Source organism: Myodes glareolus, chromosome 16 (genome assembly GCF_982192425.1).
Source record: "Myodes glareolus chromosome 16, mMyoGla1.1, whole genome shotgun sequence".
Lineage (NCBI taxonomy): Eukaryota > Metazoa > Chordata > Mammalia > Rodentia > Cricetidae > Myodes > Myodes glareolus.
Window position 1 is genome coordinate 10789887 of NC_142041.1, and position 19593 is coordinate 10809479.

General features: G+C 44.3%; 1 protein-coding gene across 3 annotated transcripts in view; it reads left to right on the forward strand.

Annotated features, from left to right (window-relative positions):
• Positions 1 to 19593, forward strand: part of Nsmaf (neutral sphingomyelinase activation associated factor) — a 53202-nt gene that overhangs the window by 22000 nt on the left and 11609 nt on the right. For 2 of the 3 annotated variants that reach the window (XM_085677032.2, XM_048420749.3), the window contains exons 10-23: positions 2783 to 2912; positions 4754 to 4825; positions 6205 to 6313; positions 8101 to 8277; positions 9979 to 10058; positions 10748 to 10838; positions 10924 to 10987; positions 12372 to 12423; positions 12511 to 12631; positions 13033 to 13164; positions 13769 to 13811; positions 14429 to 14592; positions 15791 to 15899; positions 17907 to 17965. In XM_085677032.2, the coding sequence (XP_085533158.1) occupies positions 2783 to 2912; positions 4754 to 4825; positions 6205 to 6313; positions 8101 to 8277; positions 9979 to 10058; positions 10748 to 10838; positions 10924 to 10987; positions 12372 to 12423; positions 12511 to 12631; positions 13033 to 13164; positions 13769 to 13811; positions 14429 to 14592; positions 15791 to 15899; positions 17907 to 17965 (1403 nt within the window). Of the gene's footprint in view, positions 1 to 2782; positions 2913 to 4753; positions 4826 to 6204; positions 6314 to 8100; positions 8278 to 9978; positions 10059 to 10747; positions 10839 to 10923; positions 10988 to 12371; positions 12424 to 12510; positions 12632 to 13032; positions 13165 to 13768; positions 13812 to 14428; positions 14593 to 15790; positions 15900 to 17906; positions 17966 to 19593 lie in introns of those variants that run through there. The other variant, XM_085677033.2, reaches the window with a different exon arrangement.

A 19593-nucleotide genomic window follows, 5' to 3' on the forward strand; every position in this document is an offset into this window, starting at 1 on the left:
AGCTTCTGTGCCACACTTGGAGGGCATCAGCTATTCTAAGTCATCTCCTTATGCCAGTTCACCAGGCAAAGGAGGTGACTGCAGCTTGTGCAAATACTGTGTCCTTGTAGATAAGAAACTTAGGGGACTAAAGATTTGGAGGGGGGTGGGGGAGCGCACACATGGACAGCACATCGCTCTGTATTATGTATGTGCGTGTTTGGATGCTTGAGTGTAGTTGTTCGGATTGTTGACACTGAGTTGCAGGACATCACGTCAGTGTCCTGCCGGTACTTAGGGGTGTGATAAAGGACGTCCTTTCCTTGCCGTCCTTGTCATCTCTTCCGACACATAGCTCCAAATTCATGTTCACTCAAAGGATTTCTAAAAGTTCTTTATTGTAAAATTGCTTTAGGTTTTTGAAATGAAGGATTCTATAGAAATTCCTTCGTTTGCGCTGAGCTCTCCCCAGCACCGGGTGTTTGGTGTGGACATGTTGCCATCTTTCCTTGGCACATTTCTAGGTATTGCTTGATGCCGCTGAGATTCCTTTTCCCAATGTTTGTTACTGGTATAGAAACATAATACATTCTTTTTTTTTTTTTTAATATTGGCCTTGTACCTTTCCTCCTCTAAGTTCACACATGGGTTTTTAGCAAAACTTCCACAGTTTTCATGTTTGCAGTCCTTCCTGGAAAACGGCGGTTTCCCCGAGACTTCTCTTTTTAAGTAAAGGGTACAGAATATTGTCAAATATTTTTTCTATATTTTTGGACATCATTTTCTCATTTGTTGTTAATATTATAAATTGTATGGATTTTTTAATGTTAAATGAACTTTGTATTCATGTAAAAATATTATTTAAGATCATGGTGTGTGACCCTCTCTCTTGCCTCGTGGACATTTTATCAGATGCTCTTGCATCTATCCACATGCAGTACATTTTCTGTCATTCTCTGATAGTTTTGGTGCAAGGTTCTGCTGACCTCATAGAAGGGATTGGGATGTGTTCTATGATCCTGTGTTTACCAGAAGAATGAGACTTGGTGATATTCTTTTTTTATATTTTATGTATAACTTTGAGAAAAAGGTATATAAATATAAAGTATTCTTAGGGATTGTACGTAATATAGTTTATTATTATTAACTACTGTTACCAACATCATCATTACTGTTATTTTGAGAGAGGGCCTTGCTATCTGACTCAAACTGGCCTAGAACTTGCAGTCATTTTGCTTCAGTCTCCTCAGCATTGTGAAGGAAACACACTCCCAGTTTGTCTTCTTTTTTTTTGCAATGTGTGGATATGTGTGTGTGTGTGTGTGTGAGTGTGAGAGAGTGTGTGAGTGTGCGAGGCTGCAGTAGTGGGCATCCCTTTGGTTTGTCACAGTAGAGCTCTCTGCCTCCCTCGAAAGTGCTCCAGCCCAGGTTTCTTTGTTGTTTTGTAACTAACTTGGCCATTTGTTTTTAAGCAATAGGTGATTAGAAGAATGTGGCTTACTCTTCACACAGTCGAGGATTGGATAACTGTCTTACAGTTGCTGATTATTAATATTATTTGATCAGAAACTCTGTTCTATGCTTCAGTTTTTTGGCATTTATTTGAATTTGTTTTATAGCCAGTGTATGCTGGATCTTGGTGAATATTTCCTGTTTCTGGTAGCTCTTGAGTCGGTGTTTGTATAGCGCTCAGCTGACAGTGGTTCCCAGTGTCTATACCGGCTGTTCCCAGTGTCTACACCATAGTGGCTGTGTTGCTGCCGTGCCCTTTGTTTGCTGGAGAGGCGCTAAGGCTGACAGCAATTGTTATGGAATTAGTTTCCTGTCTCTGGCCCTGTCCTGGCCTACAGACTTCATTATTTCCGTGAGACCACCCTCCTCTTGCCATAGCCTGTTGGTCTCTTCTTTTCCTTCTTGAAGTCAAGGTCATTCAACTGCCTCTGCACCCTCTGTTGGTTTTCTGTTGGTTCTAAGAACTCATGAGGATTGTTGAACTTACCAGTTGGTTGTGATTGTTAGGCAAGAGCCTCAAGGTCTCCAACAGTTCAGCGTCTTCTCTTAGAGAAGACTGTCCTAGTGCCCTGTCCTGTACTTCTTCCTTTCCTTGTCTTTGGTACCAGGATTGAATTGGGGCTTCTGAGTGATAGCATATACTCTAGTGTTGAGCTGCACTCCCTAGCACATGAGATTTACTTTTAATCCAGTTATTTAACTAAGTAATTGCCCTAGAATATTGGTAATTTAGTTGTTTCTGCACTACTTTCTAAATTAACAAATAAGAATTTTTTTTTTTGAAGTTAAACATTTGCAGAGTAGAGAAGGCATCTCTGAGTGGTTGTATGTTTGTATCAAACTGACCTTCAAGTAATTGTAATTATATGTTAAAAACCTGATACAGTAAATGCAGACAGGGTCTTGCTCTGTAGCCTAGGCTGCTCTGAAACTCGGGGTGCTCCTGCCTCAGCCTCACCAGTGCTGGGATAACAGGAGGGTGTCTGTGCTCTGCAAGGTCTTAACCATGTAAAGGCAGGATGTTGCATGGGTGTAGGACTAGCTTCAGGACTGTTCATTTTGGGAGGGGTTGTTTCTGTGATATGTACTCTTTTCTGTTAATAAAACTCATGCTTCCATTATTCTGTCTAAAAGACTGTCAACCTTAGTTAAGCAGCCAATTTATATTCCCACCTTTCTCGTATTGATTGTAGTGTTCAGATGCATAGCAGGCAAATTTACACCATGGTTCAGCCGAGAGAATAGGTCAGGTTCTGCCTTTCCTGACTTTTGCTACAAAACATCTTTGCAGGTTCCAAAATGTTTCTGAGAAGCTGCATATGGAGTGCAAGGCTGAGATGGTGACGCCTCTGGTGACGAATCCGGGACACGTGTGCATCACAGACACCAACCTGTACTTCCAGCCTCTCAACGGACACCCGGTGTGTAGGTCACAAGCCGAGTGCATAGGTCACAGGCTAAGTCCATAGGTCATGGGGCAGCATGCGTAGGTCAGGGGGTCCTGTACAGTTTTTGCTTCTGTCTTTCAGTTCAATTTTTCAGGACCTGACGTCAAAATTACTGTCTTGAGTTATTTTCCTCACTTTCTGGGGACGGTCACAGTCATTTGGTAGCCCCGTGTAGCAGTGTGGCTTCCCAGTCCGTCTGGGGTTGGGTGCACACTCAGGTGAATGCAGTGTCCTCTGATCTGCATCCAGTCATTCTGAAGGACCTTGTTCCTGGTGGTGTGTAGAGAAACACCACCTCTCCTGATTCTGGTCCCATCAAGGGAGATTTATCCGTCTATGAAGCACCAGGCAAAACATCAAGAAATCGTGGCAGTGAATGAGAAACAGGTCTCCGGTACGCACTTGCTGTGTGTGAGCAAGGTGGCCCTGCTTCTCCTTCATTACAGACTGTCTTCCTCCAGTGCTCATGTGAGCTTCTCATAGCCAGCGTGTGCTCGTGTAGAGAGAGATGCTACATCTGGATCTATGTGACCCCTCAGGTCACAGGGTTGGGCCATTTGACCAGGCCTTTTAACCGACAGAGAGTGTTTTCTGTGGTCATTCTCCAGGCTAGGTGTTGGTCTCAAACTGGACAGACAAGGTGTTGTAGCAATTCTGTCCACTAGGTGGCAGCACATACTGGTCAGCTCCTCCAGCGACTTGGCACATGGCTGACTGGCATGGTGTTCTCCCATATTGGCTACTACTACTATTTTTGTTAAAAAAAAAAATTTGTGGAAAAAATGTCTGGCAGTACTGCTTCAGGGGACACAGTGTATTTTTCCAAAACCCTGGACAGGCTTCTTGGATTGTATCGGGGTCTTTAAGGCCTTTGTCACTGTTGCAGAACCCGGTTTTCCTGTCACCTGGGAACCGGGATATAGAAGCTTTGCCTTTTAGCTGAGCACACAGTATTTTCTAATCTTGATTCTCTCTTACTATTCTTTTCAAGTTTTAGAGAATTGAATACATTTTCCTTTAAAAAAGAAACAGTCTTGCCTTATATTGTAATTTATGAGGTTTAAAACTCTGTAATAAAGGAAATTAAAAACAATTCTTTTTTTTTTTTAAAAGGGATCTTAGTACAAAGTAAACTCGTAGGTCAAAACTAAGAACTGGAGCGATGGTTTAGCATTTAAGAACATGTGCTCTCAGTTATCGGGACCAGATCTAGAATCCGAGCTCCCTCAAAGCCCAGTGTTCCCCACACACCTATAATCTCAGCTCTGAGCCAGGTCGAGATAGGTTAGGGAGAGACCCTGCCCCAAAGAATAGGTGGGGAGTAATAGCAGAAGGCACCTGATGCCTTCTCCAACCTCCACACGTGACCACACATGTACATGTAGCCACTCACACACAGGTGCATGCATACACTCAGACACACACACACACGCCCATACAAATAGGTCCATGTAGTCCCTCATACACAGGTACATGCATACACTCAGATACACACACAGGTACATATAGCCCCTTCACATAGGTGCATGCATATCCTCAGATACACACACACACACACACACACAAATAAATACATGTTTTAAAGGAGCAAACTTATTGATAGTTATTATACTCATTCTTGAGTGCCCCACACCACACACTAATCCTTGCAATAATCGGAAAGATGAGGGTGCCATTATATCTGAATTTACTGAGAAGGGCTAAGAGCTATGTGGACGTGTGGCTCCTTCCCTCCCTGCTGTTAAGATACAAAAGAAAAACTTGTAATTGTATTTGAATGGTGACTCTTGACAATACCTTTGTCCTTTTTAAAGAAACCTGTGGTCCAGATAACACTCCAAGACATCCGGCGCATTTACAAAAGGAGGCACGGCCTCATGCCTTTGGTGAGTTCAGGTCACAGATGCTGTGTAGCTCCCTGTGGGAGGTTGCCAGATCTGCAGTGTGTCTGATTGACATCCAGGCCCCGCAGCAGGCCTGAAGACCCAGGTGTGCTGTGTGTGGACATGTGGAAGCTGGCAATTGATAGAAGATGATTCGGGAAGTAACAGCGTCTGTTGCGGAAATACCTTCTTGTTCAAGCGCTAAAGGGCTAGAGAATCCTTGAGTTTCTCCCTCCTGAATTTCCAGAGCGTCTAGGCTCAGGCTAGACCAGTGCTGGCAGAGCGGGTCCAGTGTACCTCCAGGCATGCTCGCTGCGGCCCAGCCGGCTCTCAGGGTAATCCTGGGAAGATCCTTCCATAACTCTCTAGTATGGCAGGAGAGCACAGCAGGGCAGCCACAGCAGTTTGCCTGAGTTCAGGGAGGAAGACATAGAGGAGATGCCATTAAAGCAGACGGTTGGTTCTTCCCGCCGCTCCCTCAGTTTATCTCACATGTGCACCTTAGAAGTTAGTCACTGCCCAGGAGATGATTCCCACGTGTTCTAAACTGATACCAGTATAGATTCGTTTCCTTTTGCAGATCATAACTAGCTCATTTTTCTACTTTTAATTTGTGAAATTCAAGCACTTTGTTACTTATTTTATGTGCATTTCTAATGACAGTAGAAAACTACAGAAAACAAATACTATTGAAAATCTTGTGCTCTCAGTATAGAAGAGCCATGAGTAAAAGTGGAGAAATTAGCATGGGTTAGCCCCACACATTTCCATTACAGCTCTGTACATTACAGATGAAACAGCTGTGAGCCCAGGACTTAACTGCCTGACTTCCCCAGCCGGTGCGGTCCAGCAGCCTGAGCTGGGCCCCAGGACCCCCTGACCCTCCTTGTGGCTGCCTCCTGTCTTCCTTTGCCACCACAATGTCCAGTATACTGACTCTTTTCTTTTCTCTTGAGACTGGGCCTACTGCAGCCCAGATGGCCCAGAACATTCAGCTTATAGTGTCCTTTAAAATAGCCATCATTGAGTGAGTTATTTGATTATTAATTTGTTTCACATAGTTATTCAATTTGTACAAGAAAGCTAAATATTTATGTGCAAGAATGAAATGTGGGTTCATTAGCAATCTAATTTTAAATTTCCGAGTAAAAAGCTATTGTCAGTAACCATATTTGGTACTAAAGAGAATCACCTTGTTTGCCTTATAAGATGTTTGCATCTTATAAGAAAACACACAGGAATATAGTGACTTATATCCTGAGTCAGATTATAAATGTGAGCAAGGCTCAAGCACATAAATGCTTAGCTGACCTAAGATTGTGTACTTCTGTGATTGAAGGATGGACGTGGAGCTATTTGTTTTATTCTTTCTGAATCTTTAGGGCTTGGAAGTGTTTTGTACGGAAGACGACCTGTGCTCCGACATATACCTAAAGTTCTATGAACCTCAAGACAGAGACGACCTCTATTTCTACATCGCCACATACCTAGGTTGGCTGGCCCCCCTTTATTGTCCGTGCGTGTGAAGGTAGCTCAGCTCCTAAGAAGCTGGGGCAGCCAACAAGAGAAGAAGCATTGCTTTGCCAAAGTTTTACTTGTTTGGTTCTCAGATGTATTATCCTACAAACGAGGGAAATGTGAATTCATTTTGCTCATTTGTGTGTTTGAAAGCTCTTAATGAATAAGTTTAAATGCTTCCCTGTTTTAATGACTTCCAACTTGAGGGGTTACAGAGAGCACCCAAGGGTTTTTCCATGGCATGATTTAATTTATGAAAATGAAAACTGAGGTTTTTGTAAGACATGAGGATGTGTTTGCAATCACTAGTTAGCTCTTCACCAGAGAGCCAGCACACTGGGAGGAGCAGGTGAGTCCTCCATGCCTGGCTCCACACCCTTGGCCTGGAATCCGTTTGCTTTAGGAACAGTGCCTCAATCCTGCTGGAAAATGTGAAGTTCTCCACCTTTATCAGAAAAATCCCCCACATTTTCATCAGCTGTGAACTGTTTATTCAGCTCCATGGTTGCCCTGTCACTGGAAAGGGCTGACGTTTACAGGGACGGTGAGACTTTGTTAATACATCCTAGTTTGTTTCTCTCTGGTGTGCAGTGAGATCTTCTCCAGATGTGTGGTGAAGGATGTCTTTCCTTTCTCTTGGGAAGGATTTTATTCCAGCAGACTTACATTTTAGCCCGGACATTAACATAGTGAATGAGCAGAGATTTAGTATGCATTTGTTTTTATCTTCTGAGTCCAGGTGTCTTTTATTTTTCTAAAATGATAAGACAACAGTAGAAAACTCACTACTTTAGTATGTTAGGGAATACTAAAGCTGCAGTCAAAGCCACACCCTCTGTCTGCATTCCAGCTGCCACTCCTGTCTGAGCTCATTTCTAAGTTTGCTTAATCCTTTCCAGAGGGTTCTAAGAGCTAGAAATTAAAAAGAAAAGTTTCACTGTTTTGAAGTCTTTCCTGGTAGCTAATGAGAAGTTAAAATACCTGCATACCTAGTGAAACAGCGTATGAGTGAAGATGCCTGGTGTGTCCAGTAAAGAGATCTTAGGTTCAGAAAAGCAGAGTTTTCTAAACAAAATGGCAAATCCTTCCATCTGTAGGACAGCTGAGCCATTCCGGCCCTTCTAAAACTGTAGATGTCACTGAGAGGCCATTTCTCCCGAGGGCATTCCTGGTTGTTCTGGTTTAACAGTTAGTCCTACAAGATCCCCCCTTTTCTTTGGCAGTTTTGTGGGGTTTTTTACATATGATTTTATAGATGATATGTAGCTACTGATACATTGGCAATAGTCTATGTCTTCAGAACCTAGGAAAAATTAAGTTCAATATTTTGTCCTGGCTTCATTAAAAAACAAAACAAAACAAGGGGAAGTGTGTACAAATGGCCATGGTTTCTAAAAATTCATCAAAACTCGGCACATTTGATAGAATCTATTATTCATTGTGTAATTGCCAGCCATTGCCACATAATGCTTATATGTCCACTCCATAGTCTAATAGTTTTTTATATAGTTTTTGGGAGTGAATTTAGTAGTAGTTCAGTAGACTTATAACCTCTTTATCGCCCGCTCTTCACACTGAGCAGAAGCCTGCTCTTCACACTAAGTAGACGCCCACTCTTCACACTAATTAGTAGACACCCACTCTTCACACTGAGCAGAAGCCTGCTCTTCACACTAATTAGTAGACACCCACTCTTCACACTGAGCAGCCGCTGGCTGGTGATCCTCACCCTACAGTGCCGGCCTCACCCTCTCCCGCAGAGAACCACGCTGCCGAGCACACTGCGGAGAGCTACATGCTGCAGTGGCAGCGCGGGCACCTCTCCAACTACCAGTACCTGCTCCACCTCAACAACCTGGCCGACCGTAGCTGCAACGACCTCTCCCAGTACCCCGTGTTTCCGTGGATAATAAATGACTACTCCAGCCCGGAGTTAGGTGAGCACTGTCCTGCGTGGACCCTGGTGAGGACCTGCTTCCCAGCGGGAGGGTGCGCTTTATTTTATAGCATGTCGGATTATAGGAACAAATTAGAGCTCATTTCAGCTTTTTCACTAAAGGGTGCCAATTTCCATTTCAAAATATTGTGCAAATGTTGTATAAATAGTGTTTTATGTATGTTTGCCACTTCGTGAAGGTTATACATAGGAAATGTGTACATAATTTTAATTCAGTCTTCCTATTATTATGTGTAAGTGCCAAATAAATTTCTCACTCAAAATTTTAGGTTAGTTTATTATTTTAAATTCACATTGAAATTTTTAATGAAAGAATCAGCCATCTCTGACCACAGGAGGAAAGGGAAGTCATCCCAGGCGGATGCTGAGAGATAGTGGTCCTCCTCAGGCTTCTGTGTTGTCACCATGACAGAATACCCAAGAAGGCCACAGTATATAGGTGGCAAGATTGGTCTTAGCCATGATTTCAAAGGACTCGTGCATCACGGTAGGGACATCAGGCAGCGCCAGGAAGCAGGATAGCAGGAACCTGGGAACAGTGCTAAGGGCTAGGATAGAATGTAGGCTGGAAGACATGCCCCCTGGGGCCTTCCTCCTCCAAAGGCCCTGCCTCCATTTCTCCCTGCTTCGTAACACTGACATAGTATAATAGACCAGCTAAAGGATCAATCCACCTATCAGGTAAGAGTCCTTCTCACCTGATTGTCTCAGGACATGCCTGTGAAGACACGCCCAGAAACGTCTTACTAATGGAGGCACTCACACTGACACTCAGAACTATCAACACTTTCTTTTTATGACATCAGAACTTCTTTCTTCTTACCTTAAATAATTTTTCTAAAATTTGATAATATTATAGTTTTATCATAACACTTTAAAATTATATATTATGATCAAGTTGTTCTTTTTGGCAGTTTGGTGAGTTGACCCTATGTCATTGAAAGTGATAACAAATTGATTTCCAAATCCTGGGTTTTTTAATTTTGTGTATGTAGCTGAGTGGTGGTGGCGCACACCTTTAATCCCAGCACCCGCGAGGCAGAGGCAGACGGATCTCTGTGAATTCGAGATCAGCCTGGTCTACAGAGTGAGTTCCAAGACAGCCAGGGCTACACAGAGAAACCCTGTCTAAAAAACAAACAAATATTACTATTTTTTGCTAATGTCACAAAAAATATTCACTGTAGTGCAGACATAGAAAGTAAACTTTAGTGGAAGAAGATGGATAAAATATTTGTTTCTGTAGTTTTCCCTGGAACTGGGCTGCCTTTGTTCTTTACTAGAAAGTACTTTCAAATGACGTTATGTATTTGATTGTATGTGTATGGGGGTTTGGGTGTGTGGGTGCACATGTGCCATGGTGGACCCGTGTGGAAGTCAGTGCTCTCCTTCCACCATGCGGGTCCCAGGGATTGAACTCAGGTTGTCAATCTCCATGGCGGATGTCTTTACCCACAGCCCATCTGGTCTGCTACAGAGAGTCAGTTTTTAACCAGTCTCTGTTCTGGGCATCTCACACTACAGGCGTTACTTTTGAGTGAGGGTAGTTTGGGGGGTTTATTTGTTTATTTTGCAGCTGTATAGATAACATAGGTTCTGACTTTTGTGGATTCATCTCTGTTCTTAGAACGACTTCATAGAGCAAATATGAACTTGGCTCGTGTATTGTTTATGTTTACAGATTTGTCGAATCCTGAAACTTTCCGGGATCTTAGTAAGCCAGTGGGAGCCTTAAATCAGGAACGGCTGGAGAGACTGCTGGTGTGTATGTGGGGCTCGTGGCTTCTAAGCAACCTCATAAGTCATAGCCTATGCCTGTTTGGTGACTGAAGCCCCGCCCCTAGACTTAGGTGTGCTGTGGCAGGGAGTCCTCAGCCCCTTCCTGCCATGACCAGCTAACTGTTTCTGTGTGTTTGTATTTGTCTTTAATTTGGGAAGCTTGAATTATTTTTATGAAGATAATCTTTGATAAACTGCAAAAGAGGTGCACACAGTTCTGTTTAGTTGGATGTCAGCTCCATCAGCAGTGTAAGCCTAGAAAACGAGAATGCTTATCTGCTCGTCACTGATGCTTTCTCGCCAGCCCTCTGCTAGTCCTAAGAGGGGAGTGAGGAACGGCGTGCCAGGAGCTCCACTCAGGGTTGATACCTCGGGTCGGTTCCTGTCTCACAGTTAACTCAGAGAGAGGGATGAGGAACGGCGTGTCAGGGGCTCCACTCAGGGTTGATACCTCGGGTCGGTTCCTGTCTCACAGTTAACTCAGAGAGAGGGATGAGGAACGGCGTGTCAGGGGCTCCACTCAGGGTTGACACCTCGGGTCGGTTCCTGTCTCACAGTTAACTCATAGAGAGGGACAAGGAACAGCGTGTCAGGAGCTCCACTCAGGGTTGACACCTCGGGTCGGTTCCTGTCTCACAGGTAACACGTAGCTCTTTGTTCTTACGTTGCAGACACGATACCAGGAAATGCCCGAGCCGAAGTTCATGTATGGGAGTCACTACTCTTCGCCGGGCTATGTGCTCTTCTACCTCGTCAGGATAGGTAAGGCTCCAGCACCATCCACCGTTGCACTTGGATTCGCAGACAGTTCTACAGTCTAATCTAACCCTGGTTTCTCCCCGTCTAGCTCCGGAGTATATGCTGTGTCTACAGAATGGAAGATTTGATAATGCAGACAGGATGTTCAACAGGTTTGATAAACGACCTCATCGTTTTGAACACTTTCTGATTATATATGTACAGTATGCTTGGTCTAAAATACTAGATACAAACAAAAATGCAAAAAATGTAAAGCCTAACCAGGCCTGAAGACATCCACTTTTCACCCCAACACTCAGGAGACAGAGGCAGGTGGATCTTTGTGAGTTCCAGGCCAGCCTGGTCTTTACAGAGATTTCAGGACGGCCAGGCTGTAGTGAGACCCTGTCTCATAAATATGTCCTTTCTTTCCAGCTTTAGTAATGTATATATAGGGAAACATGTTTTTATATTATTTTTAATTTATTTTATATGTCTGAGTATTTGACTGCATATGTGTGTGTGCACCATGTGTGTGCCCTACCTACAGGAGCCAGGAGATGTCCTGGTGCTGGAGTCACAGATAGTTGTGATCCGCCATGCGGGTACTGGGAATCGATCCCAGGTCCACTGAGCCATCTCTCCAGCCCTAGGAACAGATTTTCATTCTGTTTAAAGACAAGATTTCTCTGTATAGCCTATTCTATATATTTCTCTGTATAGTTCTATTCTAGAACTCAGTCTGTAGACCAGGATGACCTCAAACTCTTGAGATCTGCCTGCCTCTGCTACCCAAGTGCTGGGACTAAAGGTGTGTGTTACCACACCTGGCTTAGGGGCAGAGTTTTAAATATCAGATTTTTCTCCTGACCTGTCAGCCTGAGCAGCTCTTTGTCATACTCTGAAGAATATTTTAAAACAATGACTTTTAAAAAATTATTGTGTCATGTTTTAGAATATACCACAATTTATTTAAATTGTTATTTTTTTATTTGGGCAATTAGATTAGTCTACCCAAATTTTATTAATAATTCTGCTATGGTAAAAGCATTAAAATTGGCTTACACATCTGAATGATTAGCATTTGCTTCCCAGAATAGAAAAAGGAAGCAAAGTCCCCTTCTATCCCAGCATACATTTTTGACCTGATCTTTTCTGGAGCCACAGAGAGTTGCTCTAATTGAGGATGTGCCCCTTGGATAGGACAGTGTGCTTGTGGTGGTGTGCACCTTCCATGTGCAGTGTACATGTGTTGGTGTGGTGCGGTGTGGTGTGTACCTTCCATGGGGCAGTGTGCATGTGGTAGTGCGGGCTTGCTTCACTCTCCTGTGATTCTAGTGAAGGTCTGCCAGCGCCCCTGCTCCCACCTTCAGCCCCCTGGCCACACTCTTCTTTTGAGGTCAAGGGGCAGGGCCTCACATGCATGTTAAAATCCAAGTCAGTGAGAAAGCTTGTGCGCAGGAGCCTAGACAGTGGGTGTGAGGGGGAGGACACTGAGCAAAGCTGCTGATGCTGTCGCCCAGGCTGCTCATGAGCGCATCACTCTTTCATATCTAGTATTGCAGAAACCTGGAAAAACTGTTTGGATGGCGCGACGGATTTTAAAGAGGTAAGCGATTCAGGGAGCTGGCGACCCATGGGCTTCTCTTTCTCAATGCTGTAAAAATATGTTCTACCCCCACCTCTCAACCTGCAGTTGATCCCGGAATTTTATGACGAAGACGTCAGCTTTTTAGTCAATAGTCTGAAGCTGGATCTGGGAAAGAGACAAGGAGGGCAGATGGTTGACGATGTGGAGCTTCCAGCATGGGCCTCAAGTGAGTGCCTCCTGAGGCATGGCAGTGTATCATGTTGTGTGCTCTCCCAAGTTATGATATCATTCATTGTACTGGATTGCTTGTGACTTCTAACAATATCTACTTAGCTGAGCTGGAATCCGTTTATCCCAATCAAAAGTATGCTGTGTCTACACTGTAAAGACATCAATATATGTTTAATAGACCCAAATGTCATAAAAATGCTTTTGCAACTTTTTCTAGGAAAAAATATGTAAGATGAATAATAAAACTCATTATGGATATGTATGTCTTTAAAAGAAAAATATAGAAGCATGTATCTTTTATCTCCTGGAAGTTTTATGCACAAGTAGATAGGTACAAGAAATGAAAGAAAATTCAACAGAGATGGCATAAAATTCTGATGACGTCTACCCTGATAGGTCCCCAGGACTTCCTCCAGAAGAACAAGGCCGCCTTGGAAAGCAGCTATGCCTCCGAGCACCTCCACGAGTGGATCGATCTCATATTTGGCTATAAGCAAAAAGGGAGTGAGGCTGTAGGAGCCCACAACGGTATGTAACGCTGGCTGGCATGTCCCTCAGTGTGTGCTGAGATGCAGGGCCCATAATGGTATGTGACACTGGCTGGCGTTCCCTTGGAGTGTGGTGAGATGCTGGCAGGCAGATAATAAGCTGGCGACCCAGTGCTCAGGGGCTCAAGACGAGTCTGGACTGCAGGTCTGGGCTCTGCAAACCAAACAAATCTGTTCCACAGCAGTGACTTTGATGCCTGCAACGGGCCAAGTTTGTGAAAAAGGTGGCCGCTGTCTGCCTCTTCAGCCTCAGGTTTCTGAGTCTTTCTGTCAGTAGTGAGGAACTCGCACTGAAATCCAGAAGTGACTCACGTGAAGTGCAGTCACGCCAGTGCTATGACTAACGCTTCCCCGAGGGAGAAAGTAATGCCAGCCAAGAAAGACACAACAGCCCATCCCAGCTGCCACTTTCATTTCTGCTCACCAAAAGATATAGTGCAAGTTAATCTTCACTGTTTGAATATCAGTGGTTCACAAACCAAAGTAAATTTCTCTGAATACAGTTTTGAGTTGTTCAGATTCTGGACAGGGTATTTATAATTAAATGTACATTTTTTTAAATAGTGTTTCTATCTCTCCTTCAGTATTTCATCCCCTGACCTATGAAGGTGGTGTAGACTTAAACAGGTATGTGTGAGTCTATAAGGTGTCTCTGCTTCATTATGAAACACTGCTATCTGAATCATTAATGCACTTTTTTGAGAAGTTAAAGTATAGAAATTTTGAAATGATTTGTATTCTGCTTTCAATATTGTTAGTTGCTAAGACACAGAAAACAGGGACCAGAGAGATGGCTCAGCATTAAGAGCTCTTGCCTGCTCTCCGAAAGGACTTGAGTTTGATTCCCTGCACTCACATCGGGCAGCTCAGAGCTACCTGGAACTGCAGCTCTGAGAAATTTAACACCTTTTTCTGGCCTCCTCAGCCACCCTTACACGTGTGGCTTTCACCACCACTGCCCAGCAATATTAATCCAAGCACTCAGAAGGCAGACACAGTGGATCTCTGAGTTTAAGGCCAGCCTGGTCTACAGAATGAGTTCCAGGACACCAGGGTTACACAGAGAAACCCTGTCTTGAAACAAAACAAAGAAAAAGTATCATGTAAAGGTATATGAAGAGGTTTAGTCCTTGCCCGTGGTGGCTTTTTATTTGAGGTTTTATCTCCCAGCTGATCTGCACCGTTTGACGCTCATGCTTTAGGGACTTAGTGGTTTACTGCATCTTTTGTGTTTCTTCCTAAAGCATTGAGGATCCTGATGAGAAAGTAGCCATGCTGACCCAAATTTTGGAATTTGGGCAGACACCAAAACAGTTGTTTGTGACACCGCATCCTCGAAGGATCACCCCCAAGTTCAAAAGTGTGTCCCAAGCCTCCAGCTATACTGCTTCCATGACAGACTCCCCAGGTGAGCCCTGTAAGGAGTAAGTGTAAGCCTAGCGAGGGCCTGTGTGTCTGCCGCGGTCAGCAAGTTCCCGCTGCTGAAACAGATGAAGCACAAACTGCTGAGTGCCTAGAGATGTCTGCGTCGGTCAGAGGCTTTGGGCTGCCCTGGTCACAGAGCTCCTGCCTTCCTGGGATGTGCAGGGCCTTGGGCTCGGCCCTGAGCACCACAAAACAAACATATTTCTTCTCCTCCTGTTTTTCTTGACGGTTGTCTGTAACTGTAACTTTAAGAAATGGCCATTGACTGTGACCGTGATTGTCCCGGCCGCCTCCGATGCTGTGATTTCTCTCTCTCTCTCTCTCTCTCTCTCTCTCTCTCTCTCTCTCTCTCTCTCTCTCTCTCCATTTAGTTTTCTCTTTAACATGTGGCAGATGTATGTAGAGTATCTCGTCCACCCAGGCCATGCCGGCTGCTAAGATGAGCGATCCCACACCTTCATCCATATAGGCACATTCCGTACGTCACAGAGCCTCCCGTGAGGAGCCATGTGACAGCACCCAGCACACATCACCAGAACGTTTCCTTTTCTTCCAGTTTTGTCTCACGACACCCATGCTTGCTGAGGCTTTCAGGGTTGCTGCAACAGGAACTAAGCTCACTTTCCAGCGTTTTCCTGTGAGGATTTGCCCTGGGGCAGCTGAAAATACTCCTTGGAGGCATACAGGGTTAAGTCAGCAGTGCTCTATTCCTCCCTTACTCGGCCTTAGCCACCATCGTGACCATTTTAACCAGGGTGATTACTCCAGCTTTTCTTCATGCAGAAGCGAGAACATTACTTCTGCCCGAAACCCTTTGAAGAACCAGAAGCCTTACTTGAGTTCTTGTTTTATTTCTCCTTCTCAAAACCCAAACACCACTTCAGCGTGCGTGGGCAACTGTCTGGCTTTACAAAGGGAAAGGCTGAGAAGGAAATGGCCACTCAGACTTTAATTTCCCATGATGCCTAAGCAACTAGTTGGGACTTTGAAAGCCTGGGCTTTCAACTAAACTTTTTGATTTGTTCTTGGCTAACATTGGGCTATACGATAAGTACCTTTGAAAGCATAGTTTGGTGGGCAGCTTGTTTTCCTGGTTCCTTCACTGTAATAGAAAACACAGTGAGTCTGATGCAGTTGCCTTTCCGTGACTTACTGACTCACTGAGCACTGGTTTCATGCAGTCTCTCCAGGGGAGGAGTCATTCGAAGACCTGACCGAGGAAAGCAGAAGCCTGGCCTGGAATAACATCAGCAAGCTGCAGCTGCATGAACAGTACAAAATCCACAAAGAGTAAGAGGGCCTCGTGCTTCTGGTCTCTGTAAAGCTGGGGTCTGGGTGTGGGGGGGACTGTAGAAGCCAAGTCATGTGGGAAGTGTCCATTCAGTGTTGCCATCATGGTGTCCAGCCTGCAAAATGTCTGCAGGGATCTGTGATGTGAAGCCGTTGTAGCAAAGGAAGATTTGGCATGAAACAGTTTTGTCCCCATGCTCTTTCCTACCGTCCTTTCTGTCATATGTGGTTCTAGAGCAGTGGTTCTCAACCTTCCGAATTTGGGGACCCTTTAATATGATTCCTCATCTTGTGTGATCCCAACCATAAAATTATTTTGTTTGCCACTATTATGAATAGTAATGTATATACCTGATATACAGTGTATCTGATATGTGACCCCTGAGAAAGGGTCATTTGACCCCAAACCTGCGACCCACAGGTTGAGAACCACTGTTTTAGAATAGGCTTGGGCTGGCAGACAGCCTGTAGTTTTGTACTTCTAGGCTATATATACCACCCCTCAAATCTTAAAAAGTGGGGGAATATGAGACAAGCATGTCTGTCATCAAGCTTTGGATTTACTGATAGTGTAGGTAAAAGTACATCCTAAAAAAAAATAATGGGACTAACAAGGTAGCTCACTGGATAAAGCACTGTAAAGGCTGGGCCTGTACAGCGGCCATCTGTAATCCCAGAACCCATGTAAAAGCCAGGCAGGTATCATGGCCATCTGTAATCCCAGAACTCAGGAGACAGAGACAATCCTTGGGCAAGCTGGCTAGCCGGAGATTCAGCGAGATCCTTCCTCAGTAAAGTGTGCGGAGAGCCATCAAGGAAGACATCCGAGGTCAACTTTGGAATTCCACATGCACACATGCACCTGCGCGTGTGCACACACACACAGACACACACACACACACACACACACGCATACATGTGCTCCTATAGACATGGAAATGTGAATACACATGCATACCACACATGTATTTACATGCAAAAATTTATAACAAATGTGGGTAGGTGAGTGGATGTATGGATGAATGGGAAAATTGACAAAGATCTTTTGTAAGATAATTATAACTCATGGGTGGAGAAAGAGGCACTGTAAGATGATGAAGTCACACAGGGAGAGGAGAAGGGGCTGTGCAGAACAATGGAAAGACAGGCAGGGAGAGAGGGAGAGAAAGAAAGAGGTATGTGCCTTGTAAAACCTACATAATTCTTAAAATGACACCTGTAATGTCAAGGACATTGGGTTTGTGGATGGAAGCCTCCCCTGTCTCCTCTGATGAGGATGCTCGGGTACCATGGTGGGGAAGCTAAGAGGCTAGTTTCATAAAGAACCCAGCCTAGCTCCGGCCCTGGTACACCCATGGCTGTCAGCAGTCCCCCACCGGTGGTGGCCATGTGTTCTGCTGGTCATGAGTAAACTGTGTGTGCTAATGCCTGCCTTTGTGTGAGGTGTGGACCACAGCAGAGTACAGCATCTTGAACATAGAGAGCCAGTTCTACCTATCTTTTAGATTAGCTTGTCTTCCCTCGGCTTCCAGAAAGGCACCTAGGAAGAGACCATGTGGACCCTGAAAAGATGGTGAAGGTGTGAATAAACTGTATTTCTACAAGGAAAGTGGCTGAGCCTTGGATATTGTTTGAAAGGGCCCACTAGAACCCATGTGCCCGCCATTGGCAGACATTAGGGACAGTGTATTCTGAATAAAGCGAGCTAAGCGGTTGTGAAGAATAAGTGCTGTCATTTTGGGTATGGTCAGATAAGGTGGGATGGTAGGGTTCAGCATCATCTGCAGCAGTTTTGGGGAGCAAAGAGCAGGAATGTTTGCTAGCAGCAGGTGTTGTCTGTCTGAGGAAAGTGGGCATTAATACGCAATGGCATGTAATGGCAGGGACACGCAGAGAACAGTGCAAGTGAAAGAGCCATGAAGACAAAATGAAGGGAGCTTAGGAAAAATAAAGCAGGTGTCCCAGCACATGGCTAATGATAATCTATAAAACTTCAATTTTCAACAGGGCAGTTACAGGGATAGCAGTGTCTTGCAATGGGTCTTCAGTCTTTACCACATCACAAGGTATGTTTTCCCGCCTGAAAAACTGATGTGGGATTCCCCTCTGTATGCTGTGAATATGTTTCATTGCCATTGGTTGATAAGGAAGCTGCTTTGGCCTATGGCGGGGCAGAATATAACAAGGCGGGAAATCCAAATATAGAGAGAGAGTAGGTGAAGCCAAGGAGATGCCATGTCGCTGTCAAAGGAGAAAGATACCAGAATCTTACTGGTAAGCCACATCCTCATGGCGATACACAGATTAATAGAAATGGATAAATTTAAGAAATAAGAGCCAGCTAGGAATATGCCTGAGCCATTGGCCAAACAGTGTTGTAAATAATGTAGTTTCTATGTGATTATTCGGGTCTGAGCAGTCTCCGTTTACAAAATGCTGTTTAGCTAGAATCAGTGTGTGAGCTTTACTCATTGGCATGTGCTGCTTCCACATAGAATAGGCTTAGAAAAGTTTTGTTGTAGGTTGCAAAAAGAAAGGCTTCCTGATGCTGACAAGGTTTCCTGATTGAAGACACAAGGCAGGAAGAGTTCATTGGCCATGGCCTTGCTTACTCCAGGCTATCTTATTGCAAGGGGTTCCAAGCCTGCTATGTGGCATGCAGAACTCAGAATGGCATGGAGGAGTAGCCAGGGCTGAGCCAAACCTGAACTGCCAGGGTGGTGGTGCACATTAGCTGTGGGAGGCAGATTTGCTGTTAGCTTTCTTGCTGTTAGCTTATGACTCTCGATTTTTTTTTGTAGGACATAACATGACATTGAATTCATATATTGATAGTGTACTGGGCCTTTTGGTAAGACTTAGAATTATATCTTAATGATCCATTAGAATTTGGCTGTGCAGATCTATAGAAACAGTAAAATTCATCTCTTGCTGCACACACGTTTTCCTAGAAGTCTGTCATTACTAGAAGCGTATTTTAGTGTCAGGACAGCTTCCGACAAAGCTAGTGATTGTTTCTCATGAAGCCGCTCTTCTGAGTCTTAGATGAGCACAGGAGACTGCAGTTTCCATCAATCATGCCATAAATGATGCTATACCGCTAACCATATCCAGGTAGATGAGTCGCTGCTCCCACATTCTGTTACTGTGGCATGTGAGCTGTAGCATTTCATTTTCCCTTGTTATATACCACCTTGGATTCCAGAAAATAAAATTTCCCACAAAGTCTACAAAACGATTGTGTAGGAAAGTTTATATGCAGAACACTACACAGAACATGTCAGGGCACCCACTGTGCTGCTCGGTAAGAAGGAAGCCGTCTGTATTCTGCCAAGATTGCTAGCCCCTATGTTGACCCAGTAAGCAACCAACAAACACTTGTGTCTTTTAACAGAGTTCCTAGTGCAGTGGTTCTCAACCAGTGGGCATGACCCCTTTAGGGTGGATGACCCTTCATGGCAGTCGCTTTCAGATATTTATGTTATGATTCATAACAGTAGCAAAATTAGTTATGAAGTAACAACAAAATAATTTTATGGTTGGGGGGTTACCACAACATGAAGAACTGTATTAAAGGCCACAGCACCGGGAAGGTTGAGAACTACTGGGCTAGTGGTTCGTAGCATGGTTTGTCTGGCATGGCTTGTCAAATCTTCAAATCTCTGTACTCATGTGACCATGTAAATCATGTGTT